The sequence below is a fragment of the Heteronotia binoei genome, chromosome 3 (genome assembly GCF_032191835.1).
Source record: "Heteronotia binoei isolate CCM8104 ecotype False Entrance Well chromosome 3, APGP_CSIRO_Hbin_v1, whole genome shotgun sequence".
NCBI classification, from domain to species: Eukaryota; Metazoa; Chordata; class Lepidosauria; order Squamata; family Gekkonidae; genus Heteronotia; species Heteronotia binoei.
The window spans coordinates 41,045,997-41,073,086 of NC_083225.1; the positions used below are offsets into that span (position 1 = coordinate 41,045,997).

The 27,090-nt window shown below is 40.6% G+C and overlaps 1 protein-coding gene across 1 annotated transcript in view; it reads left to right on the forward strand.

The window, feature by feature from the left end:
* PCCA (propionyl-CoA carboxylase subunit alpha) overlaps positions 1–27,090 on the forward strand; it is a 336,154-nt gene that overhangs the window by 115,390 nt on the left and 193,674 nt on the right. The window contains exons 10-14 of the mRNA XM_060233665.1: positions 4,768–4,870; positions 6,350–6,444; positions 9,791–9,941; positions 19,665–19,808; positions 21,061–21,135. Of these exons, the coding sequence (XP_060089648.1) occupies positions 4,768–4,870; positions 6,350–6,444; positions 9,791–9,941; positions 19,665–19,808; positions 21,061–21,135 (568 nt within the window). The remainder of the gene's footprint in view (positions 1–4,767; positions 4,871–6,349; positions 6,445–9,790; positions 9,942–19,664; positions 19,809–21,060; positions 21,136–27,090) is intronic.

Sequence of the window (27,090 nt, forward strand, 5' to 3'; positions counted from 1 at the left end):
TGATCTTCACTTTTAAGTCTGTAGAATGCTTTAGGCATGACTTTCTCTCCTCTTGTTTATGTAGTTCTCATATTGTGAGGCCTTTACCCAGTTATCCCTGACTGTGGTTATTATATAAATTGTGAAAAGGGGTGGGGTAGGGAAATCGCAGATTCATATATATGAAGGTAGGGTCTAAACCAGGAGTGGCCAAACTTGCTTAACATAAGAGCCGCATAGAATAGATGCAAGACATGAATGTCAGGTGTTTGAGGGAAGGGAGGAAGGAAAGAAATAGATGTGGGGAGGGAGGGAGAGGTGGAAAGAAAGCAACTTTAAATGCATTTTCCAAGCCAGCTGATGGGACAGTGGGGACTTCAAGAGCCACACAATATGTGTGAAAGAGCCATGTGTGGCTCTTGAGTTGCAGTTTGGCCACCCATGGTCTAAACATTCCTGGTTAGTCAGTAATCAGGAAAGAGGAATTGGGGTTGTTCTCAATAGCTCAGTGAAGACATTCATTTGGTTTGTGGAGGCAATGGGCCAGTTCTGTGTTTGGGATTATTAGGAAAGGAATCAGAAATGAAGTGGTCCATATAGTGCTGTCTGTCTTGAGGCTGATGATGCAGCTACATTTCAGATACTGTGTTTAGTTGTATAAGAAGAAGTGTTGGTTTTTATATCCCATCTTTTACAACCCAAAGGAGTCTCAAAGCGGTTTACAGTTGTCTTCCCTTCCTCTCCCCACAACAGACGCAATGCGAGGTAGGTAGGGCCGAGGGAGCTCTGAGGGAGCTGTGACTTATCCAAGGTCATTCAGCTGGCTTCATGTGGAGGAGTGAGGAATCAAACTTGGTTCTCTAGGTTAGAGTCTGCTACTCTTAACCACTACACCACACTGGCTCTCTAACTATTGCAGCCAAAACAATCAAGGCTTTGGAGCAACTTTACTGTGAAGAAAGGCTTAAAAACACAGGCCTCATTTTGGGCAGGAGCTCACAGGGGTGGAGTTTCAGAACATCTAAATTTTATTGTGTCCTTTCATTCTTAACCCCCCCCCCCACTTGCTTCTGGGTTCCATCGTTCAAACCCCCTGTGAGAATGTTGCTGAACTCTACGATTTGACAAACTTTCTAATATTTCCCCCCACAAAAAATGGGAAAATAACCAAAACATATAAAGCAGACAGATGGGAATCTCCATCATGCTGCTATGGCCACATAGGAGAATGTAATTTTAAAAGTATAATGGGAATAAAGTTTTATTATGACAATTATAATTCAAGAAGCATTTAAAGGTAGATGCTGTGCTGATATAATTTAGTACACTTTTTGGTGATGTCAGGGGTGTGTGACATATGCAAATATGTTGTGCAAATGTGTTGTGCTAATGAGCTCTGGCACCTCTTTATCTATGAAATGACCCCTGTTAAAACAAATAGTGCTTTTTTTGTTTTTAAAATAATGACTGAATGGGCATATGATGAAAATTTATGAATCTCTGCTTGGTGTGGAAAAAACAAATAGAAGGAAATCTTTCCCCTTTTTCATAACACTGGCGTTTGGGACCACGCATTTAAAATGATTGGTGGTAGACTGCGAGCGGATACAAGAAACCATGCATTATTAAGTCGTGGAATTCATTACAACAAGATGGAGTGTTACCATTGTGTTCAGTGACTTTCAGAGGGGATTAGACAAATTCATGGGTGATAGATCTAGCAACTACTATTAGTCATGATGGAGCTGCTGGTTTCAGAGGCAATATGGATAACAGTTGGTCTGGGGATAACCATTTTAAGTGTGCTGCTGTTAGCCTTTAAAGCTTTGAATTACCTTTGTCCAATTTAAATCCCTCTTTCCTTTCAGTTCCTCATATACACTGAGATCATCAGAGTGATCCATGCTTAGGAGTTGCATCTTTGTTAGATGGTAGATTGATTGCATCAAGGAGCAAGTCCGCCTTCGTAGTGACACCTTTATTAACAAATATATTATCAAAAGAAGCCATTGACCCACTCTGATCAGGTGCAGCTTTTATGTATCCTGAAAGCATCAGACTTGCCATTGTTGGAAAAATTTTGCTGATGGATCCTTGATTGAATTTAGCAAGGCAGTTCTCATGTTCTTATGTCCACCTCCATACATCCATGTTTATGCCCTGTCACACAGCAGGGGAGCAGGAAGGGCCTTCTACTGGCTGCCACCACTCTGGTAAGTGTCTGTATGGAAGGGCCCAGGATGTCCATCCCACCCCACCCCAGTATCTTCCCTGTTAACCATGACTGAAGAGATGTGAGGTCCCAGGCAGTTTAACAATAACTAGAAATTTATTATAAGTCCTCAAAAACAAGAAGTGGGTTGTGAAACTTTTAGTGTAATATTGAATAAAGAAACAGTAAAGGTTGGTGCAAGTAAATAAACAGCCTTATGCATCTATCTATACATTCCCTTCCTCTGTCGCTAAAACTCACCACCTCCTTAGGGTGAGGGAACCCTCCTGCTGCAGCTTTTCCAGAGAGCACTTCCCTGTCTGCAGCCTCTCCAGAGAGACCAGCCTCTCCCATCCTATTTTTCTTTCCAAAACTCTGCTACCCAATCGGGGATTGAAGGAACCCTGGGAGATGTAGGCCCTTGTATCTACTCCTACGCAGGCTTCTCCCTGCCCTCTAGGCTGCACTAGGTCTCAGATCATGACACACACCCAAACTCTATGGCCAGTTCTGGATTATATGTGAGATACTGACCATGTATTGTATGCAGATATACCCACATATAGGATATGCAGAGGTCTCTACTATAATGGGTCAAAAGGTGCAATTCCTCATTATCCATAGAGGGAAGATCAAGGAGTGCCTTTTACCAACAGAAGTTGGTTTGACAGTTGTGACCATTACTAGAAAATGTTGGTCCATCTGTTATCCATGTGTACCATCTGTGTACCATCTTTGAACCTGGGAACCTTTGGTTAGTTCAAAATACATGTAAAGCTTGAATGCTCTTGGTCCGGTTAACTTTAGGCAATACCTCCTCCCTTTCAGTCCCTTGTATACACTGAGATCATCTGAGTGACCCATGCTTATGAGGTGCATTTTTGTTTGATGCTTGATTGATTGCACTGAAGGGGAGATCCTCTTTTGTAGTGGAACCATTTAAAAGGAACATTCTCCCAACAGAAGACCATTGAGCCACCCTGGTGTTTATTTTTTTGAAGGTCAGTGGTTTCCTCGGGTAGCAGAACTTGATGACTACATGAACTGGCAGAGGGTTTTTTTGTTGTTGTTTTTAATCTATTGAGCAGGTTTTCTATTTGTTACTGTTGATTTTTTTGTTGCTCTTCAAATCAGTATTGTGTTAAGTATTGTTATGTGCCGTTGGAGTCATATATGGTGGGGTACAAATCCAAAAAATAAACCAACAAAAGTTACATGATGACTGTTGGGAGACCAGGTAGTCTTTTTTGAGCAGTAAATGCATGTTAATTACTTCCTTCATAACCACAAAGGGTGAAAATTTACTGATGAACAAGAAGACAAAAGAAAAGGAGAGCTATGTTTTTTGAGAATATTGGAGGGCATATGGGGAGAGGCACAAAATATAGATCTAATTATTTTCCCTGTTTGAATACTTTTGTATATGCAATAACATTAAATCATTGCAATACTGGAAGTTCTAACTGACATCTAAAACATTCTTAATGGAGGCTGTATGGCCTCCAAGGGTGATCTACAAATCTTGAGAGGCATCCAGAACTTTGGAGGACATTTGGGACTTTAGGCAACCATTTGCAGAATAGGAATCGGACCGGAAAGTAAAGAGTTGACTGCTGGCCATCAAGGCCAAGGGTCTAGTTGAAGGTATGCTTCATATCTTTGTATAATAAACAGCCTTAAAAGGAGATTAGAGAGATTCATGGAGGATAAGTCTATCAGTGGCTACTAGCCATGGTGCTGAAGGGAACCTCCACGTTCAGAGGCACTAAATCTCAGAGCCAAGAGGCAATGTCAGGCCTTGACTTCTATGCTGGCCAAGAGGCAATGTCAGGCCTTGACTTCTATGCTGGCCAAGAGGCAACATCAGGCCTTGACTTTTATTCTGGCTATGTTGACCATCCAGAAGAACTAGTTGACCACTGTGTGAGACAGGATGCTGGACTAGATGGACCACAGCAGGCCTTAAGTATCATAAAAATACCTTCATAAATGAAATCTCCTTGTTACACTTTTTAAAATTCTTGGCTTTTTGAACTTGGGTGCAGTCGATTATCATGTTGCATACTTGGTGGGTTAGAAGTAGATTAAAGATTAAGAATCACAGCTCTGAGGTGTTCCGTAGCCATGCGGAAGTCCTTTTCTCAACTCTCATGCTTTTGTGCCCACTGCAGTTCCTTTGCTTTGTGTCAAAAGCTGCTCTTGCCATTCCCTTGAGTTTCAGGAGAAGCACAGCAAGCACTGCAGTGGTGGTAGAAAGTGCCGTCATGTCACAGACAGTTAACTTACAGCAACCCCATAGTCTTTTCAAGGCAAGAGACATTCAGAAGTGGTTTGCCATTGCCTGCCACTGCATCATGACCCTGCTGTTCCTTGGAGGTCTCCCATTGGTGTGCTGGCCTCTATCTCCCCCCACCCCCACCTTTTTGCAAAATTTTTGCTTGTAAACATTGTGGGGATTTTTATCTTTTGCACTCCAGCCAAAAACATTGCCTATCCTGGCCTAATTGTTTGATAAAAGTTCGAAAGTAAAAAAGTCTTCAGTTTTTCTCAGTATGTCTGATTTGTTTGCCTTAAAGGGAAGGTTTTAGATTTTCGTCTCAGGAAGCTGCTTCAAGTTTTGGCGACGATCGATTGTTAATAGAAAAGTTTATCGATAACCCTCGACACATAGAAATTCAGGTTGGTATCTTTTCCACGCACATTCAATATTCTTGTTGAAATTGATAATTGAATTAATCTATCCTCTGTATTTTTCACTTTTACTAAGTTGCACTTTAGAACTAATGTTTGAATAATGGAGATCAATCTTTAATAACCTCTGAATATTTGCCTCGGTTTATATATTGAACTTTATTGTAAATGAGAATAGCGCTAAATCGATTTTTGAGAAAAAAAAATCTAAATTGGTTTTTACTTTTTTTCATCTAAAATGCGATGTTGTTAACTTCTGTCATAAGTTCTGATACCTGTTAAGTAAATTAATGCAACACAACAGTCCTTGCAGTCATGTAGCATTACGGCCCAAACTTCCTTGGAGTGTGGTAACATCCAGATTTTAAATGCAGTGGCCAGAATCCAAAGAACTGGCTTGCTGAGGGTACTTGTATTTCTAAAAGGCACCTTCACATTGTGTATAACAGGCACTTCTGAAATGGTAGCAGTATTTCCAAAGCAGTTTACCATGTGGCTTAACAGTTGGCTATTCACTGGGCATGTGCAAATCCTGTGGTATTCCTATTACTCTCTTCTCTGCTTCCTAGAAATCTGGACAGGACTGGACCCTCAACAGGTGCTGCAGAACAGTGTAACAAAAATTCTCCTTTGGTGAACTTTTCCATATTCAAAATAGTTTCATAAAATGGTGTCTCTCAGCGATATCCTTACTGTATGCCCCCAAGAGAGCTTTGGCCTTGCTTGCTTTATTTATTTTATATTATTTCTATTTTCAGCAGCACACAAGGTTGCATGGTAAATTGCTTTTGAAATGAAGACCGTGATCTGAAAATACTTTTAAATACGTTTTCTATTGGATTCATTTAGCTGCTTGTAAATAGAATCCATTGGATGATGGTACCAAAATAACAAGATTTATATTTATTACTTTATGTGAACATCTTTGTCAGTATAGATTTTATAAAATGTGTTCATTACACCCCCTGGAAATCCTTAATGACCAGCCTGCTGGGGAAGAGGTTAGGTTTGCATTTTAGCATTCTTACAACTATGAATCTGACTCAGCAAAAGAGTGAAGTCCTTTTCTGATTCCATGGAAAATTCTCAACCTGTAAGGGGTTGAGACCATGAAACATGCATCATGTGTTTGACCATTCTGATCCAACCCCCCATTTTTTCTATGCCCTCAGGGAGATACGTTCAAATAAGTCCAGTTCAGTCCTTCTGTTTATTCCTGGAGGGTGGGCATATGATAGCCTGACACTTTATCAAGTGGGAATTCTCCCTTGATCGAATTACTAAACATGTTCTGGGAGTCCTTGAATAATGTATACGCATGTATTTTCTTTTCTTGGCAGTCTAAGTTGGTTGGGTTTTGTATAATTAATTTTGTTATTTTAATTGAATAATTTCATTGATATTGCTAGTATTGAGAGAGAGAGAGAGAAGCACTGCATTTACTTATTAAGAGTGACCTTTTACTAGGTTTTGGCTGATAAGCATAACAATGCATTATGGCTGAATGAAAGAGAATGCTCCATTCAGAGGAGAAATCAGAAAGTAATTGAAGAAGCACCAAGGTAAGTACTGGCACTTTTCATGAGTACATAAAATGCTTTAGGGAGTGTTGGTTTTTAATGGCATAAACAGTTCAGTACAGATGTGAAGTACAGCAGAGAATGAGTGGGGATGCATAAACTGCTCATTTAGAGTTAGTCCCTTTCATGGGGTTGGGCAGACACAGATGGTCCCCTGTGGTACAGAAGCAGATACCTTAGGAAAGGATGAAAATGTCCACTGTCCTCCCTGGGTTTTTTAGCTGTAGCCCTTTGTATCACATCCTGTACTCAAAGTATGCCAACTCTTAGGATTGACTTTTTGATGATGCAGGGGGTTGTATCAGAAAAGTTTGGAAATTTCCATGAGTTCTGCATCACTCCTAGTTCTTAGGTTTTAATCTATATTTCTTAGCACAGAAATTGACAGAAGGCTGCAATAAAATTCTGTTTTGTTTCAGTATAACTTTGCAATAATATTTGGTGCCATGCATAATTCTGTGCTGTGAGACATAGGCTTGTGAAAGCTGTTCAAATCAGAGAAAAGGAATTACAGTTGGCATTTCAGATTTGGAGGCACTGAAACACCTTTAGAAAATAAACAGATGGGCAGTAGTAATGTGTAGAATGACTCAGAGCTGCCTTAGCTAACAGAATTACCTGTCTGTTAAAAGCATAACGCTACACACATGCTGGATTTTTTTTAAGGGCTAAAATTCCTGACAAAAACAAATGCAATGTCTGTTTAGATGATACCCCCCACCCAGAACTTGTATGAGTGGTGAGATTTCAAGCAGGGTGTGCACTTCTGCACATGCTGGGAGTTCCCATGTTGACACACAAACAGAGTGTCTCCCAGTTTGAGCATTACTTTCTATGATTTGGATTGAGAGACGACGCACAAGGTTGTTTCTGCATGTGTATGTTGTCCTTTTTTGTAGCCTCCCTCCTTGGAATGCCTCCCAATACCTGGGAGCGCTGTGGAGCAGCACCTCATATAGCATAAGGGACAGCTGTTGGATGCTCAGTTTGCCCACTGCTGTACTATGTGGACATGGGCTTCTCTGGATCTAACATTATGAGTGTGATGAGAGGAGAGGAGGAAGAGGTGTGATTCAGAGGTTCTCCTCTGATTTCACCATAAATAGAGGTTGGAGAGTGTGTGTGTGTGGGGGGGTCATAATTGGAACAGGCCTTCTGCCATGCTCACCTGAGCTGTTTACTAGGCAAAAAAGGGGTTTTATTTTATGGTTTTGATGTGAAGCCTGAAGCGGAGTGTTTCAGGAGGTATTTGTGAAGTCTGTAGTTCTCTCAACCTGGAAATGGAAATAGATTCCCTCTCTTTTATCCTCGTTCCATCTCAATCCACTCCTCCTCCTCCCCTCCCTTCTGTAGTGTGTCTTGCTTGTCCTTGCCTGTGAGCTGGCAGATTGTCTTTATTTATGTTTTATTCCTGTACAGCGCCTAGTTACTTTTTAGGCGCTTAATAAACACAGATTTTCAACCATTTTGTGCACAGGAAATGTCTTCTGTTGTAGAGTTCTGTTAGAATTCTGATTCTCTGACTCCCCTGCTGTTGGGATTATTACATTTGTTTGATTTACCACTTTAATATGAGAAGTGTGATAAAATACTTGTTGGTCTTTGCTTTCTAAGTGGGGTGGATGGGAAGAGAGACAGATTGTCAAATTTCAGTTTTAAAAATGCTGTATACACTTGTGTACCCAAATCAGGTTCTCAGTGTGAGGACGGGAGCAACCTCCTCCATACTTTGATAGGTAAAACTTGCAAAACTCAATATAAATCTGAATGTGTAGCATAGAATGATCATCTGAATAGTGTGAAGAAAAACAGCCAGAATATATGTTTTTCCTCCCTGTGTTTTCTGAGCCTCTGGCCTCGAGAAGGTGATATATTTAGTGTCCTGTAGTGAGGAAACTCACTGGTTTAGGGATCAGTCTTCACAGAAATTCTCAAAAGGGTTTCCACAACTGCACTCTCAGGAAGAAAAAACAGCTGTGCCCTGGGTGGGAGAGGGGGCACCTTGCTGCGTGGAACAGATAAATCAAGTAAGAAAAACAGAAAATTAAAACTTTCAGCTTTAAGAGTAAAGTTGAAAGAATAATTTAAGCTGCAAGCTGTTACTGTCATTGGATGTCATGTTCTGCGTTATAGGCGAAAGTTGAAACAGCAAGACAGTTCAGTGTGAAGCTTTACAAGTTCTCATTTCAAGATCCCACCCCCCTCACTCACATACCCAACCCCTCCATCACTAATGCCTTAATTTGTTCTCTATGGAAACAAAAACATTGCAAATGGGAGTGCTGCATATTAGTCCATTAACTGAATTTTTTTAAAAAACAAATAATGTGCTTTGTTTAATGGAGAAGGCTATGATTCTGGAAATGTACATACACAGATGCATGAGTGCCAGTATGTATGTTACATGCAGATCTTCGAAATATTGAACTATTTTATGCTGAGACTGGAAATAGCATATATGCTGATTGTGATGCTGCATTTATTTTGTGGCTCACCTTGTTTCTGCTTGTTAAAAAACAAAACAAAACACAAACCAGTTGTCCAAGTGAGTGCTTCAAAGATATGTTGATCATTGACTCTGTTATTTGGATGTGGAAAAACTCAAGGGAGGGGAGCAATATGGATCAGGGTCATGATCTTGGGGAAGCGGGGCTTAACTCTCTCTCTCCCCTCCTTCCTACGTTCCTAACAAAAAATTGTCCCGTCTGCTTTTAGTTAAACTAAGGACAAAAGGCAGGCATAACGTAGAGTGGTTTAGGATTAAAATGTTGTGATTGAGAACTAGGTTTGCTGCCATAATCTCCTTGGAGAGAGGAAGAGACTTGGGGGAGAAAGATATAATAAAGAAACACGTATGATTTATAAATGTTTTGTCCATTTGTATATTTAAAACTGGTCTGTGAAATGAGGAAGAGCTCTCTTAATTCTAACATTAATTTATGTTTATTAAGTTTGTCAACATCACAAAGTTGTTTAACATCCATAACAGAATTATGATCTAGGCCAAATAAAGGGTTGGCTCCTATGTCTCCCTAACCTGCAAGTTTTCTTCCAATGGAGAGAGAATTCCTTCAACAAATAAATACTTTTATTCCTTAGATGAAGTCTTTCACCATCAGAAAAAGTCATTATTGGAAAACGCATTTCTTGGTTGAAGGAAGACTTAGTGAAAGGGTGCCATAGGATCCAACCCCATGTATCTGATGTGAGCCTCAGTTACTTTATGTCACTCTTTCTCACCCCCACTTATATTTTGGTCTCAAAGGTATAAACAATGTGAAATGCTGCTGTCTAAATTTAAGAACTTTTCCCCCCTTACATGTGTAAGCACTTTTTTGGATCCCGAGACACGCAGAGCAATGGGAGAACAAGCTGTAGCTCTCGCCAAAGCTGTAAAATACTCATCTGCTGGAACAGTGGAATTTCTGGTGGACTCAAAAAAGAACTTCTATTTCTTGGAAATGAACACTAGACTCCAGGTATTCATGTGGGAAAGGTGGTGGTAGAGGGGAGAGAAGAGACTTCTAATTTTAAGTGTGTGTGTGTGTGTGTGTAGAGAGAGATTCAGTATAATACAGTGATCGCATTTTTATATTACTGCTTTGAATTCATATCCAAGTAGCACTAAGAATTCTGTTTGTGTAGTACTCCTCACCCCCACCTCTTAAATTTCTGGATATGTGATATTTAATTCCAGGCACCATGTTTTGTAGTTAAAATGATAGCCCTTGGAAAGATGAACGTTTTACTTAAATCACATGGTAGAAGTATTTGTTCGCCGGTTACTGTACATGCTATAGAGAATTGAAGCATCTAGAACAGGGGTGGCCAACAGTAGCTCTCCAGATGTTTTTTGCCTGCATCTCCCATCAGCCCCAGCCAGCATGGCCAATGACTGGGGCTGATGGGAGTTGTTGGCAAAAAAACATCTGGAGAGCTACCGTTGGCCACCCCTGATCTGGATTGTCCTTTGGTGGTTTGGGGCGGGGGTGGGGGGAATGCTTTAACTGAAAGCATTAAAGGTTAATATTTGAACATGCATAGTTTGGGTCACAATGATGTCACTATAGAAACCCAGGAAATTGAACTGAGTCTTGGGGAAGTGCTCATACACTAGTAAATTTATCCATAAAAATTCTTCCCAGTGCCTGTAAGTGTAAGCAGGTTTGCATATTTTGTCTTTCTTGGTTAGTGGTTTTTAAGGGTATTTAGAATTTCTTCTGATCTGAAATATTTTGAAAATTGGAATAAAGTGTTATCTTTAGAATTACCAAGGGATCTTTGAAAATGGTTATGAACATATGTGTCAAAACCTTATTTTAGCTGACTTAAGAGAAAACTCTGCAAGAACTATGAACAGCTGTTTTCTAGCACCTTATAGATTATCTTGCACAGACTCTGCATGCCAAGACAGCATCCCACTACAGGGGCTATTGTACCTGTATTTTAAAATATGTGATGAGTTAGGGCATAGTTGCCAAAGTTATCCCTGAACTGCTGTTGCATTCTAGCAAGAGGGCAGCAGTGGATTGCTCTGACATTCTCTGCTCCATGTCAGCTTTTAGGATGACTTTGCCTGCGAGCGGATGGCTTTTCAGAGACATGCAGGTGGTGGAGCTAAGTTGTCACTACTCAGGCAAGCTGCATGTAGCCGTTTTTGAATGCCCCAGTAACATCTGGCCAGATCATTTTTATAATACTCCTTGTTGAGTACTGGAAAAGGCAAAACAAGCTCTGAGAAGTCTTATTGTTGCTATTGCAGTAAATAGTTTCAGGTGGGTAGTTGTATTGATCTGCAGGTGGAAGAGTGAGAACAGAGTCTGGCAGCACCTTAAAGAGCAAAAAGATTTCCGAGGTATAATCTTTTCGGGAGAGCTTTGACTCTTGAAACTTTATCCCCTGGAAATCTTGTTGGTCTTTTCAGATGCTTCTGGATTCGAATCTTGCTCTTTTTCTGTTTTATTTTAATATATATGTGTATTTTTGCCTAGTCATTAGTGCCCAGATGAGGAAACATGCTGCTGTTCATTGTTTCTCGGACATTCCCAAAGTAGCCTTTTCAGTTTAGATCCTAACTTGTAAGTATTTTAAAAATGTCCAGACAGAGTTACTGATGTAACTAACACAAATTTGAGCAGACTTCGGTGGAAGACAGGAGGGCCTGGCGTGACTTTGTCCATGGGGTCATAAAGAGTCGGACTCGACTGCGGCTGAACAACATTTTTTTTAAAAAATGGAACATGTTTAGTTTGCCATAGGAATTACATTGACTAGACCACTGGCTGCTTGCTGTGTGTTACTGAGTCTGAATGCATGCACATTTAAGGATTTCTGTCTGTGCAGGTGCCACTGATTATACTCACTGTGCTGGTACTTAAAGGGATTTCCACCAAGTACTATGTTTCCAGTGTTTGTTTTTCCACCAAGCAATTGTACACGTCTGAACAATCTGCAAGAGCCCAGAGTTGTGTGAAGACCAAGACAAGGATGCTGGCCCTGCCCCAGCATTGTCTTTTTTGAAAGGCCAATGCATCTTCCTCAACTCCACTTATGTGCAGTGACCAATACAACTGTCCACTTATGTGGAGTGGCCCTCTGCAGACCTCTCTGCCTGATACACAATTCTGCCTTTCTTTTCTCTGCTGCCAGATGCCTCCCTGAACCTGTTAGTAATACTGCCTGCTGTCTGTGGCTGCTGAATTCCTTCCTCTCTGCACTGTGGAAATAAGAGTTTTAACTGCCTGCATGGGCCAAGCTAGCCCAATCTCATCAGATCTCGGAAGCTAAGCAGGGTTGGCCTTGTCTAGTATTTGGATGGCAGACCATCAAGGAATTCCAGGGTTGGTAAGCAGAGGCAAGCAGCGGTAACCACCTCTGAGTCTGAATGTCTCTTTCCTTGAGAAACCCCATTGAATGACCATAAACCTCCTGCAACTTGATGGCATTTTCTGTCACCACCAAGATCGGTATCCTCCTGGATTAGGCGAGGTGTTCAGTCCTTCAAATTTGATTCACATTGGTTGGAAAACAAAGTCGTGAAATTGCAGCTAGAATTTTTCTTTGGAAACCCATGGAAATAAAAAAAGTTGATGTACAAATAAGTGAAAATTTGGCAACAAAAAAAAATAAAACAATCCCTGAAACTTCAGCTTCTCTGTAAATTTTGTTTTCTGGTACAAAGAGCCGGAACTCCCATGTGCAACAATTGCATGCTCTGTGCCAAGGCTGCAGCAAAAAGCTTTCCAGATGGAAAGCCTGTGGTTGCTGGAACTTTAGAGGGGTTATTTTAAACACTTTTTAAGTCAGTTTAAGAAAGACTTCCCTTCTGCAGTAGCAGATCTATCCTTTCTGACTTTATGGGAAATTTACTAACCATTAATTAAAACGTATGTTAGGTACGTTTCTCTAACTTCTCTAGCTTGGCTGTGTATTGTCCCTAATTAGTGTTTCAGTTTGAGGCTGGTGAGTAGTAATTTTATTGGTTTCATCCCCAAGCTTTTCCAGATGATCTGTCACTTTTCTCCAGCCTTCAAACTTTGATGTCTATTAGCGGACTTGTAACTAGCCATCTAGGGTTTCCTTTTCTTAAGAGCCAAGCTTTAATGATTCTAATGATACTTTTTCCAAATTTAACTTTAGAATCAGGAGAGTCTGCAGATGTCTTTGTTTTTTTGCCATCCTTTAAAATGGTGTCTCTCTTCTTCCTCTTGTAATATATCTTTTTAGAGGGAGAAAGTTAGCTGGATGATCCATTTACTTGTCGTTCCTTCACAGTGTCCAGAAAGTTCTGTGTCCACTATTATGTCTTTGCATTTAGCCTTCTCTTTAAGTTTCTGCATTGTTTGTAAAGGAAACCTTCTCAAAATATCCTGTAGAACTGGCAGTCTCACAGCTCAGTTTTCATTGATAAGATCTTAGCCTCTTGTTTCATACGTCAAAGCACAGAGGGCTGTTGTGGACACTGGTCTTTTAAACTAGTTCATTTGGTAGGAGCATTGGGTTATAAATGTGGGGCAGTTCTTTCCTGCCTTCACCTTACTGTTGCAGGCCCATGCACCTCCTGCACCACAACCCATCCCTTTTCAGCCTTCTCTGAAAAACTGTTGTAGGACCCTTGGGAATGGTGTAGGGCACAGTGTGGGAGAGTTACAACTGGAGGTTGAAACAGAAATCGTGGCTGTGTCCTTGCTCAAATGTTGCACTTGAACGAGGGTTTGTAAGGAAAAGAACAATCCTTAGTTTGGTGGAAACATAATGGTAAAATCTGTGGCTTTCCTCCATTGACCTCTCTAATAGATTATCAGAATGGAGAACATGGAGGCTTAGCGCTAGTGTGCTTCCCTAGCCCTGAAACAGGGTTCTAGGCTTTATCTTTACTGCATTTCTAGACTTCCCCTCTTTATGTTTATTATCATTTCATGTTAGAGCAGCAGATAACTGAATAAAAAAATGTCATAACCAACAATGCCAATGGCATGCTGCTGGTACCCTCCCCCCCCCAAAAGTTAGTTGTTTTGTAAACAAACCTTGGAGAATTCTTAGGCTTTTGTCTTGCCCCTCCTTTGCCTTGATATTTAAATTCTTATTGAGGCAAAGTGTAGAGTTCTCGTGGATTCTAATGGAACTGAGCACTACTGTATCAAGGTTTTGTGTGCCTGGGCTTGCAGAATTTAAATTCTCATAAATTCTTGTGTTCCTCATTTTAAAGACCTGTAGCCTTTAAGACTTTCCTGATGCTAGGAAAGACAGAAGGCAAAAGAAGAATGGGTCGGCAAAAGATGAGATGGCTGGACAGTGTTACTGATGTAACAAACATGAATTTGGGCAGACTTCGGAGGATGGTGGAAGACAGGAGGGCCTGGTGTGACTTTGTCCATGGGGTCTCAAAGATCGGACTCGACTGTGTGACTGAACAACAAAGCCCTTAAGATGGAAGAAAATTGTGACCAGATGCACAGCCTGAAACCAGTCTCTTTTCACTCTCTCTCAGCCTGTGAAGGTGGCAGCAGTTGGTCAGCTAAACATTTGACTAAAAATGGCTGCTTACCCATAGTCTACTTGCCCCAAGCAACCACCTCAGTGCAAATTGCAAGCTTGATCTCAGAAAGAAAGTATACAGTACTGATATGTACTCTAAGAGGACTTCAGCCAATGCTTGCAGACATATCTATATGTGGATTCCAGCGCTGCTACCTTCTGTTGCTCTAAGTGATGGGCTTTCTGCCTTTCCCTCTCTTCCAGTTCATATTTCCCTCTCAGATGTCTCCTGCTGGCCTCCTCTTCCAACCTTTCTTTCTTGTGTCCTCTTCTTCCCTGGCTCTGCTGCCTTTCTTAAGCCCCTGCCTTTTTTCTCTTTCCTTAAGCCTTTCTGTCTGTTCCAACCGGCCTCTGTGACATCAGCGCAGCTCAACCAGTTAAAGCCAGAGATTCACCCCAACAAAATTTCATTGTGCAGTATTAGACTAAGACATACACATATTCTGTGCTGTTAGGTAAATTATGGTAAGGCATCTGATGCTGAATGTTTACTAGTGATAAACCTCTGTATTTATCCGATGTAAATGAGGCTAATAGTTGATATTCAGTTTAACCTAGCGATTACAGGGCAGCAATGTTTTTGTAAATTAATGAAAATTGTGAATAAATCCACCTTCAATGTCTACTGCTTGTTGTAAGTTCACTGAATGTGTGAATAAGCTTGCTGTATGTTTACTGAAGGTTTTGGCTAGATATCGATCAATGTTGAATATGGTTGGATTCTTTTACGTGAGCATTTGCCACTGTAAATATAAAGGAATTCACTATCACATGGGGTTTTTCTCTACCCTTTCCCCTCCCACTTGTCGATTGCCACCCTTCTTTCTGCTGGCAGACTCTTTGCCAATGTTTTTTAAAAAGAAACCAGTAGAAGGTAGTAATGGCTACTACCATGTTTTAAAATGGAAAATGCTAATGTCAGGGTGGTTGATGCAAAGGTAAATGGGAGGATATGACTTTAGATTTGGGAGGGGCAATACCAAAATCAGCACTTTCCTGTGTAGGTTCTAACCTGCTTTGGGTGTGCTTGTCTTGAAAAAATCCGACCAAAGGAGGTCTGGAAAAATCTCAGCACCCAGCCCAGAAAAACCTAGAAGGAGGATCTGTACTGGTGATCTGACCCTGCTCTGTTATGAGCATTGTGCTATATTTGGAAACTGTTGCATTTTCTTTCTTGACAAATATGAGTGGTTCATGCCTCACTGCCATGTAATAGGGTACAGATAGAGCAGCTGCTTTGTCTTAATGGTCCATTTGGTCTTTTTCATGACATGCTTTTATTCCTTTTATGGTGCAAGAATTATTTGCTCCTTGTGACAAATAATCACTCCAAAAGAACAGAAATTAATATCTTAAAAGAAGCATTGGGTAGGGCTGAGTGCTTCCTTGTTCCTTAAATGCAAAGATTATTTCCATGCTAACCTTGGTGGAAAAGATTGGCAATATATTTGTGAAAGATCATCCTTGACTTTTTAACAGGCTGTCCAAAGTAGTAATTCTCAACAGAAGTTATCTGATCAAGACTTTAGCCAAGCAGTTGTCTACCGCTCACAACCTGATCTGATAGAAAACATGATTCTTCCCAGCTCCCATGGCAATGTTGGGAATATGGGGGAGGGGCCAATATGTCAGTGACAAATGCAGTTCTGTTTTACACTCCCATCTGATTGCAAAAACTATTAGATGCAGATCTTTGGATGGAATAGTATTGATGTGGAAGTGATCCCATGAGCTTAAGAAGCTTTGGGCAGACAACAAGTCTTCTCAGGAATCTTGCTGGAATCTGACTATGGCAGATGCTGAAATCAACAAGAGTAACTTATATTGATTGGTCTTTGAGAAATACAGAGAACAATGATTATATGAACTATTGATTCCCTGACTTTGAAGCCTCAGCATATCTCAGGAGATGCTTGATCAAAATGGTGATATCTTCCATAGCTGATTTCCATGTTGAGCTGAGAAGGGAGATTTCATGATACTTGTTGAAGGTTCACTTTTCTGAGACAGGGTGATACTGGAGTGGGTCCAGCCAGCTTTTTCTGGTAATAAAAAAGGGGAGGCCCCTTTAGACTTCACAGAAAGATTATGTTGGGACCCGCATGGACGAAAGCCATGTGAGATAGGAGCTGTAGTAAGGAGAGGAGGTGGACAAGATGCAGCAGGAAATCTGGTTGGGTCCATGCTGATAGTAACACCGTTCATATCATTTTGAACTGTGGAAATTCAATGTAGGTTGGTCATTTCACACATAAGCTGCTAAACTGAGATGCTGTCCTTTCCACATTTCTTCTGATTGTTAAGGAATCAGCAAAGGCATAGCCTTAACTTATATTAACTTATATTGGCATAGCCTTTGCTGATTTGCACAGTGTCTTGCTGAATTCTGCTCTGTTCGCTTTACTTCATTTGAGCTCGTCACCTGTTCTTGGTGTTGCATTAATGTTGTAATAGGTCACCTTCTTTGGCTCAATAACTGGCATAGTATCACTGAACAAACATTGGCTTTTGCACATTCTGTTTGTCCCAAAGATAGTTATGATTGTCTTCATATGTTCACTTCCTCTTAATAAATTGTAGTAGATTATTCTGAGCAATCACTATTTTTGCTGAAATATCCTTCTTCAGGCCACATATTTTTAATTAAATATATTATGGTACATATTTATGCATTTACATATTTTACTTTCCAGTCTTTCATGTCCGTAATGAGAATTCCAGTGTACAATGAGTTGAAAAGTGAATTCTATTTAGATTACCAGGGTAAATACCCAATTTCATTGCCAAATGCTGTCACTGAGTTTATCCATTTCAGCAATTTCCAAAATTTTAATTAGCTTTTTAAATTATTGGAGCAACTCAAGAAATCTCCCCCCTCCCCCCAGTCAGGGCCTATCCATTGGAGGCTGCTACACTGTCAGTCATCTGGGAATATTCTTGGGAGTTAGTATAACTCTGCCTCATATTGTCATGAGAACATAACACATATTGTGCTGAAAAGACAAAAATACATAACATATGTAATGTGGATAAAAATTGTACCTGACCCAAAGTTAATGCTGAAAAGAAAATCTTAAGTGTTTAATTTGTACTTCGAATAGTTTATTTCAACAAATTAATCAAAGTCTCAATAAAACAGTCACTAAGATGAACATGCATAGATAGAATTTCAGGAGAATATGAATGCCTTGTTAGTTGAGATACTATTGAGTATTTTTTTTTCCATTATGGCCTATCTTCTTTTCCTCCTGTCTTCCTCCCCCGCACATACTTTGTACAAAGGAAGTATATTGACGCAATAGACAATGTTTATGAAGACAAAGATTTCTTTTGAAGAATTGATTAAATAAATGTTTGTAAGTGTTTTGAGAATAAATTGTGCAAATATTTTGGTTTCCAGAGAGGCTTCATCCTAGTTTGATGGTTAACAATAAAAGTTGACTCCACAGTGGAGTATTGTATTTCACATTGGGGTGATGATTCATGGAAAAAGGATGACAAAACTAAATAATTAAAATGCTTTTGCAGAGATTTCAATAATTTCCCAAAACATAGTTTTGAGGGTGTAGTAGTCTTAAAGGCACATCAAAAAAGCAATAACAAATTAACATCCTGTACAAATAAACTATTTTTCTCAAAGCATTGGTACTTGATAAGTTGGAAAATGTTAGTAGGAATGAATTGCTTTCATTGGACATGGCAGAATTGTGCTCATCTCTAAATACTGTGATTAAACTTGACATAGTGAAGCATATCATGTTGGAGGCAAAATGAACTGATCCCAGAGGTAGTTTCTAAACAGCACAATCAAATCCCCATTTCTGGATGACGTTTATTCTTTTCTTTTTCTTTTAAAAAAGGTGCTGATTTCAGTGATGTCATTAAAGTTGTCAGGCTGTCTTAAAATATGGTGCTGTAAACAAACTCCAAATGCACAGAGGGCTAATTATGGGTGCCATCTGTTTATTTTTACTAATTTTTTTTACAAGGCCCACTGCAAGGATATTACAATAGACGAAAACGTTCTCCTCCAATTAATGTACTTGAAGGAGTATATCTGTCTTGTTCAATGACCTTTTCCTGTGTCACAAAATACATGTGCTATGACATCTCCTGATAGAGAAACCTCCCTTCACAAAGGTTTCTTCAGACATATCGCTCCAGCCTCAAAAACATTTTACATTCTTTAAAAAGCCCTAATAACGGTAGGGTAGTTGTCTATTTAAAGCACATATGCAGATGGTTTAGTGCACTCATGTTATAGAACTTTTGCTGCAAAGTTCCTGAACTTGTTCCTTTTCCCCCTTTCTTTTGGAGTGCACCTTATTTCATGGTTTGTCCATGTTGAATAAGTTGCCTTTGCTTGGCTAAAATACACATGTGTATAAATCGAGTTTGAGAGAGAGAGCGCGAGAGAGACTTGTGCACTGGCTCTCATTCTTGGTTTCACAGTGAATGAGGGGGGTATTCCCCTGACAGCATCATCCTGAGCTGTTAGCAACTATTTGCTGAGAGCACGCAGTGATTCTACTGGTCCAGCTCAGCTATTGTGCATGCTAAGCACTACACAGATAAGTCTGGAGGGGGAGGGAAAAAAAAACCTGAAGGATCCATCTGTTCATTTCTGCTACACTGCACTGATGTAAGATTACGCTAATCTGGTTGCTTGTCAGGACAGGTTAGTGAAAGCAGGCGTGTGGGTGAGATTTAGGCTAGTCTAGTTGTATGGAAGAGTGTGGGCTACTCCTGTACATGCCATGTTAAATGTAGCAGAAATGGGTTGATTATCAGCTGGCTACTTTGCAGTTTCAGTTAAAATATTTTGTATTTCTAGATTAAAATTTTTAGTCTCAAGCTTTTTTTCTTTTTCTTAAAAGTCCTCCAAACGTTTGGAAACAAGTTAAGCCTTCATTAGGGTTTAACATATAAAGTGTCATGACTTGCTCACAATTTTATTTTGCTTTGTTTTTAGGTGTGTGTGTGTTGCCACATGCCTTGAATTTGGGGCTTGTTCTTTTTTTTACGCCCAAAAGCATAACTATTATTGTAAATCATCCCTTTTTTGCATTTCTAGTATTTTTTTGTTTGGTGTCCAAGAATTGGAGGAGGGGCAGGGGATTTAGTTGTTTGTGTTACCTACTGACTGACAGTTCTTGCCCTTACAGGTTGAGCATCCCATCACAGAATGCATTACCGGTTTGGACCTAGTCCAAGAAATGATCCGTGTTGCTAAGGGTTACCCTCTCAGGCATAAGCAGGCTGATATTCCCATCAACGGCTGGGCTATTGAATGTCGTGTCTATGCTGAGGTAAAAACTGTTAACAGTTGGGAGGGTGAATAGCTGTGTAAGAACCTGTAAATGCCAGAAAGCAACTAGATTTTTGCTTTGAGTTTCATCTGTTGCATGTAGCATAACTGACAGAGCCTTTTTCACCCTGCCATTATGCAAACATTTTCAAAGTTGGAAAAATATATGCCTTTGGAAGAAAAGCATTCAACAGTTATTTCATTTTCAAGCACAGTTTCATAGTGTTTGAACAGTGATTTTCGTATGGCCTTACCTTATCTTGGATTTAGTGTTTAAACTGATCTGGAAATGACAAGTGATGCCTGTACTTTTCACTATTTATAGATAAGATAGCCATTAACTATTTTTTTAAAAAAACCTCCTGTTCTTTTAAGTTTAACTGATGGAACTCTTGCTCTTCAGTTGAGATCTGAAATCAAGACTTCTTATCTGCTTTTTTCCATGTTCATTTCAGAATACGAATGCTGCTATGGTGGGCAGTAATTCTCAATTTGGCTAAGGCTACACTTCACCCCCACCCTCCTTCAGTGACTGTAGTCCTTTTTTTCTTTGAGCTGTGTTGCCTTTCTCACCCTGGCAACACCTTTTTCTGAGTATGTGTAGTGATCCTTAGCGTTCATAGCACAGCTGCAGTATCACAAGACTATAGTTAAAAAACAATAACAGTCAAACAATACATGAGGATTTTGCATATTGCTGGTAGTTCTGGTATTTCTGTACCAATTCCATATGCAACATAGTGTCTTATAAAAATTCTTCCAATAACATTTAATGCCTAGGATTTTTAATTTGTAGTAGAATCCAGCTCTTTCACACTGTGCTGCAAAACCTTTATGCCGTGTGTTGTGCCTTAAATAACTTGCTGTTCGTGAATATTTGGGATGTGTTGGAGCTTGAGTAAAACTCCACAACTACTTGTCTGGTTTCTTTCTTTTTGAGGAGGGTTTCTTTCTTTTTGTGTTGTGTGTTTTTGTTCTCTGTCCATGCCCTTACTATTGTGTCCTCTCTTAGAAAGATTGCCCTTGGTTTAATAAAGGCACAGCAGGAAGGTTTTAGCTTTAACAAACCTTCCACGTCTTGAATGGAAGAAGCAAATTCATATCCCCCCCCAAAATAAGTCATTTTGGAAACAAAATATAGTTGGTTCAAAATTTAAAGTGGAGGAAACTGCTAGCTTCCCAGTGACTTAACCTCGCTTCCTGTGCTTTGTCTTACTAAGTTAATACCACCCTGCATTTGAATTTCATTTCAGGATCCCTACAAATCTTTTGGACTGCCATCTATTGGTAGGTTGTCTCAGTACAAAGAGCCGCTGCATGTGCCCCACGTAAGTAATTCTGATGCTTCCTTCCTCCTCGTTTTCACAGATGCTAAGAAACCACAGATCTCATTGAGTTCAATAGGTGTTCAGCACCCTCTTAAACCGGTCACCTTAAAATGCTTTTGTTAAACGAAAGAAGAGGAAGTTAATTTTATTAGCTTGCTGTACTTGGAAATAAGATATATGAGCCTTGGGTATATAAAAACAACAACAGACCTAGTAAGCATTCTGTACCTTCTTTCTAGCTTTTTTGGGTACATATTATGCATCCTGTTTTGAAAAAGATTAGCAGTTATAACCAGGAGAATCATGGCAAAAGAGAAAATGTAGGCAATGTCAGATTGCCCACTGCTGCAAACTGCTAAATGCCCGAACGAGGAGCAGTCCTATTTGTTTAGCTTTCAAGCTTTTAAAGCCAAATGCAATTTGCTACAGTTGACGAAAAGTGATCATTACATATCTCGGTGTTGTAGACTGTCCGTTTAGAGTGGTTGTTTAACAACCAGTACAAAAAGGGACAATGGCATCTCTTCTCTTCTGTATAATCAAGGTAGTCAAAGTAATAAGTGCGTATATATGGCATGGTGTCGGTGTTGTGAAATGACAAGCCAATACCGTCTGTGAATATGATTATTTACCATGATTGCTTGCATGGGGAAAAATGGTGAAAGATTACAGGCGGAATCCTAAATTTGGTGATGTTATTGGATATAGGATTTATTTCACTTCTTAAATTGTTTTTGCCCATATGCTTCCTAGAGAGGACCTGACCCTTTCTAGGGCTTTAAGGCTTCATGCTGTGTTCAAAGCTTAGACCAGAAATACAAATTGTCAAGGTTTAGCAGGCACTATGTGATGTTGAATGGAAGAAGGGTGGGGGGAACTGCTATTACCTAGAGAATGTATCTTAAGCATATTTAATGAAACCCAAATGAACTAAGAAAGAATTTTCAGTAATTACTCCAGGGGCAGGTTGAGGGTTTTCACCATGTTATAATAGCTAACAGGATGTCAGATATTTTGCCCTCGCAAGTTTTTGCAATTTGCAATTTTCTAAACATGAGACCTGTTGAAAGTACAAGTGATAATGGACAAACTGTACCCCCTACAGTCTTTGTCCCACCAAATCTTTCTTCAATTAATGCTGCAGCAGGAGTTTTATGTAATAACATTTGCACTTGTGAGCCATCCAGAGAAAGAAAAAACAATTAAAATGCCTTAAATGTTCTGCTTACTGCTGTTATTTGCTTGTGCGAATGTTGCATGTCAGCTAAATGGACCACGGAATAGATAAAGTGATTGGGTACAAGAGAGTGCATACTAAGCTTTGTCTATCATTATTGCTGGAAGCAATCAAATTGATGCCAGCAGGACAGTAGATGCGTTGACAGCTGTAATTATGTATCTCCATGGTGATCACTTTTGGCCTGTCATGGAGGCCCACGAGTCCCCTCCTTTGCAAGCATTTAATCAGATTGGGCTGTCACTTGTCAGGTAGACATGGCGGGTTGGGAGTTGTGCTTAGGGGGAGAGGTGAATTGAAAATGAAGGGTGGGAGAGAGATTCACGTGGCCCATCATAGTACTGAAAGAAGAAATTTTAATTATTGTGGAAGCCTAAGACCACTGGTTTTGAGGATCACATACAGAGTGGCTGGGCTGTTATCGTCCTGTGGACTCCTGCCATCTTGTTAAAAATAGAGCAGCTATTTTTATTTAGCAAGTGGGGTTTGCTTGTTTTTTTCTGTAGCAGAAACTTTTGAAATTGAGAGATTAATGCAACAGGTTGGGAGAATTTTATAATTTTAAAATGATTCAGTCCAGAAACTTGAATAATACAGTGCAAGTTGTCTTTTAGCATTTTCCTTTAAAGAGATATGTGGTGAGGAAAAAGTACACTTTTTTTTTTGGCTCAGTCTTCTTATTGACATAGAAGTGTTGTCATTTTATCATGATTTTATAAAAAGATGGTTGACTTGTTTTAGGCTGGACAGTATGTAGCAGAAGGAAGGAATTTATTAGAAATTATTTCTGTTAGCCATTCTTTCAGTACCAAGCTACTGAACAGTTTTGCTTACTTATCTGGGGGTAACATAGCTTTTCTGTTTGGCAGAGTTCAGCCCTAGTGCATATCAAGCAATAAGAAAGAAAAGATTACAGAGAAGAAGCATGTTTTAATCTGGAGCCTGGTTTTGCTTTACCATTGACTACCTAGTTCTCAGATGTCTGTGTTCAACATTGCCGTGCTATCATGTTCACACAGAAGTAAGTCCCATTGTATTCATTGGGACTTACACACATTTGAACATATGAAGCTGCCTTATACTGAATCAGACCCTTGGTCCATCAATGTCAGTATTGTCTACTCAGACTGGCAGCGGCTCTCCAGGGTCTCAAGCTGAGGTTTTTCACACCTATTTGCCTGGACCCTTTTTTGGAGATGCCAGGGATTGAACCTGGGACCTTCTGCTTACCAAGCAGATGCTCTACCACTGAGCCACCGTCCCTCCTGTGTTCTTAGGATCACAGCCTAGTGCCAGTCTTTCATTTTACTAAGTCCATTGAAGGCTTAGAAAGTATTAACTTTTGCTTAGGATGGAATTATAAGTGATTGAAAGAGTTTGAATCCTGGCACTTATTGGGGCCAGTACTTCTGTCTGTGGTGCAGAATTCCTTGTTTCATTTTTTTGTTTCCGCACAAATGCACTTCTTTTTCATTCTAATTAAAAAACCAGATGGACAATAGATACCTTGGTCTTGAACAACGGTCTCTCAAGTATATCAGAAGCAACATAGACTCCATATTGACATTTGAACTGCCACCCCTTTATGAACCAATCACTAACCATACAATTCAGACATATCTTCTTGATTTCTGATGGTCTTTAACCTTTATTTGTTGGTAAATCAAACCTTAAGTTCAGGGCTGCCAACAAAAAGGGGGCTGGAAGGACAAAATTCAGAGGGCCCAACATCAGTTATGAGGGATGCCAGCTGACACAGTAGAGTTTGGCTTCCATGGAATGCCTCTGCTCTTTATGCTGCCACCTTTCTTCTCCCCCCCCCACCCCCAACACAAAATGAGAATAAGAGATGGATGCTGGGGATTGGCTCAGTTTCCTCAGCCTGCCCCGCAATGTTCCTTGTAAGCTGCAGAACCTTGTGAGCAAAGATTCTATTGTGTGAGCTACTGGTATTAAAGCTGTGAGCTACTGCATAAATTTTTGTGCTCTGGGGTCATTGTTCCTGAGCTAAGACAAAAATGTATGAGCTGGAGGCTAAAAATCTGTGAGCTAGCTCACACCAACTCAGTTTAGAGGGAACACTGTTGCCCCCTTCCTGCACCTGCATAGCCAGCCAGCCTCACAGTCTGCAGGCTGCTTCTTCCTTGTAACGATGATCTGCATGGGAGCAGCCAGACCCTCATCTGTCCTCATCCTCTTTGCATGATCTGTCCTGCAAAAAGCTCACCATTTGCTCTGCTCCCTGTTCTGTTTCCTGAGCTGCTTAGAGGAGCTTGTCTACCACAGGAACAGGATTGTCATCTGGAAAATGAGCCCTACTGGAAGCAGTGGAAGAGGTGGGGTGAGGGGGAACTTCTCAATTATCTCATGCCCCAGAGAAGAATATGATGGAGGGTGCAGGGCTCACATTGGCATGCTAGAGAGGCAAAAAAGTTTTCAGGCTGTTGCTCAGAATGAGCATCACAGGAAAAAGATCAGTAGCTAAAAAGCAGTGGGAGTTCCAGGTAAGGCTGCCAACTGACCAATAAAGAGGGAACCTTTGACAAAATAGAGCAAACATTTATTGCTGGCTTGCTCCTGCAGTTTAAGCTGCTGTGAAATGGACAGGAAAAGTACCTAGTAAGAAAAAAAGTAGGCAACCTCTAGATCAGGGTGAGGACAATTGCTGGGGATTGTGGAGGAGGGTATTTGGTGGTGGATAATGGAAAGGGATGGATGCTGGATGGATCTGGGGGTGGGGGAATCAAAGGGAAGAAGTGAGGGAAGGGCTTTAAGGCTGCAGTCCTCCTTTGCATTTTTACATGCAAATAAACCCCATCACAGTTGCACTCTGAGCTAACAAGGAGCAATGCCTAGGAATAGGGAATATGCTTGGTTTTTTTTAAAAAACAAACAAACCCAGAAACCTGACATTCTGGGAGAGAAGGATGAGGTGTTCTTTCTCCTTTTGTGTGGTCCTTCCAGCTTTCTTTCTAACCAGGCCAGAAGGAAGGATATTCGATTTATACCCCAACCTACACTCTGAATCTCAGAGTCTCAGAGTGGCTTACAATGCCCTTTACCGCCCTCCCTGCCACCAACAGACAGACACCCTGTGAGGTAGGTGGGGCTGAAAGAGCTCTCCCAGAAGCTGCCCTTTCAAGGACAGCTCTGTGATAGCTATGATTGACCCAAGGCCATTCCAGCAGCTGCAAGTGGAGGAGTGGGGAATCAAACCCGGTTATCCCAGGTAAGAGTCTCCACACTTAACCACCTCACCAAATTGAGAGAACTGGTGTCAGTTGGATTTCAATATCCAGGGTCTGGAGTTGCTTTCTAAAGTCAGTGCACATGTGGGACTCTGATATCCTGCTGGAACGTGTTCTCTGTTCCAGAAAATATTATATTTTTATGGTAGGATTATGCTGCATTCACACAGCTGATCTTCAAGATTTATTTAGTACTTGCATCAACTGAAAGCCATATCAGAAAACAAGAGTATATAATTGTTTTAAAAGGTAGTCCTCTGTGCAAGCACCAGTCGTTTGCAATTCTGGGGTGACGTCGCATCATGACATTTTCATGGCAGGCTTTTTATGGGGTGGTTTGCCATTGCCTTCTCCAGTCATCTACACTTTACCCCCAGCAAGCTGGGTACTAATTTTACCGACCTTGTAAGGATGGAAGGCTGAGTCAACCTTGAGCCGGCTACCTGAACCCAGCTTCCTCTGGGATTGAACTCAGGTCGTGAGCAGAGAGCTTGGACTGCAGTTAGGGTGTGCATTTGGCATAAACCGAGCTGGAAAAAAAACCCCTTACCAGTATTTTTTGGGGTATTATTTAAGCCGAATACAGATCAGAGAATCTGATCAGCTACCAGTATATTCAGCTATACCAAATGGGCAGTGGGAGCTGACAGCTCCATGTCGCCTTGGCTGGGTTCGGCTACTTTGCAGCTTGGTTTATATTGAGCTGTAAGGGGAGGCGGCTTCTGCCACTGCAGTTGATCCTCTCTTGTAGCTTGGTTTAAACTGATATTTTCCAGGTACATAAGAACATAAGAGAAGCCATGTTGGATCAGGCCAATGGCCCATCCAGTCCAACACTTTGTGTAACACAGTGGCAAAAATATATATATATATACACTGTGGCTAATAGCCACTGATGGACCTCTGCTCCATATTTTTATCTAACCCCCTCTTGAAGCTGTCTATGCTTGTAGCCACCACCACCTCCTGTGGCAGTGAATTCCACATGTTAATCACCCTTTGGGTGAAGAAGTACTTCCTTTTATCCGTTTTAACCTGACTGCTCAGCAATTTCATCGAATGCCCACGAGTTCTTGTATGGTGAGAAAGGAAGAAAAGTACTTTGTTCTCTACTTTCTCCATCCCATGCATTATCTTGTAAACCTCTATCATGTCACCCTGCAGTCAACGTTTCTCCAAGCTAAAGAGCCCCAAACGTTTTAACCTTTCTTCATAGGGAAAGTGTTCCCTATGCAAATGCAGACCAGCCACTGGTATAGTGGAGCCCGAATAAAAGGTGGTCCTGGGGCCAGACTCTTTTACAGCATGGTTTAAATGACGCTGTAGGAGAAGTCCTCCCAGCCAGGTCTGTGTGCGGTAGTGTGTGAGAGAGAGACCTCAGTCTCACACACACATCCTGGGGCCAGCTTCTTCCGTGGCACAGTTTTTAAACAGCATTTGCAGAAGAAGCCCTCCCAGTCAGATCTGTGT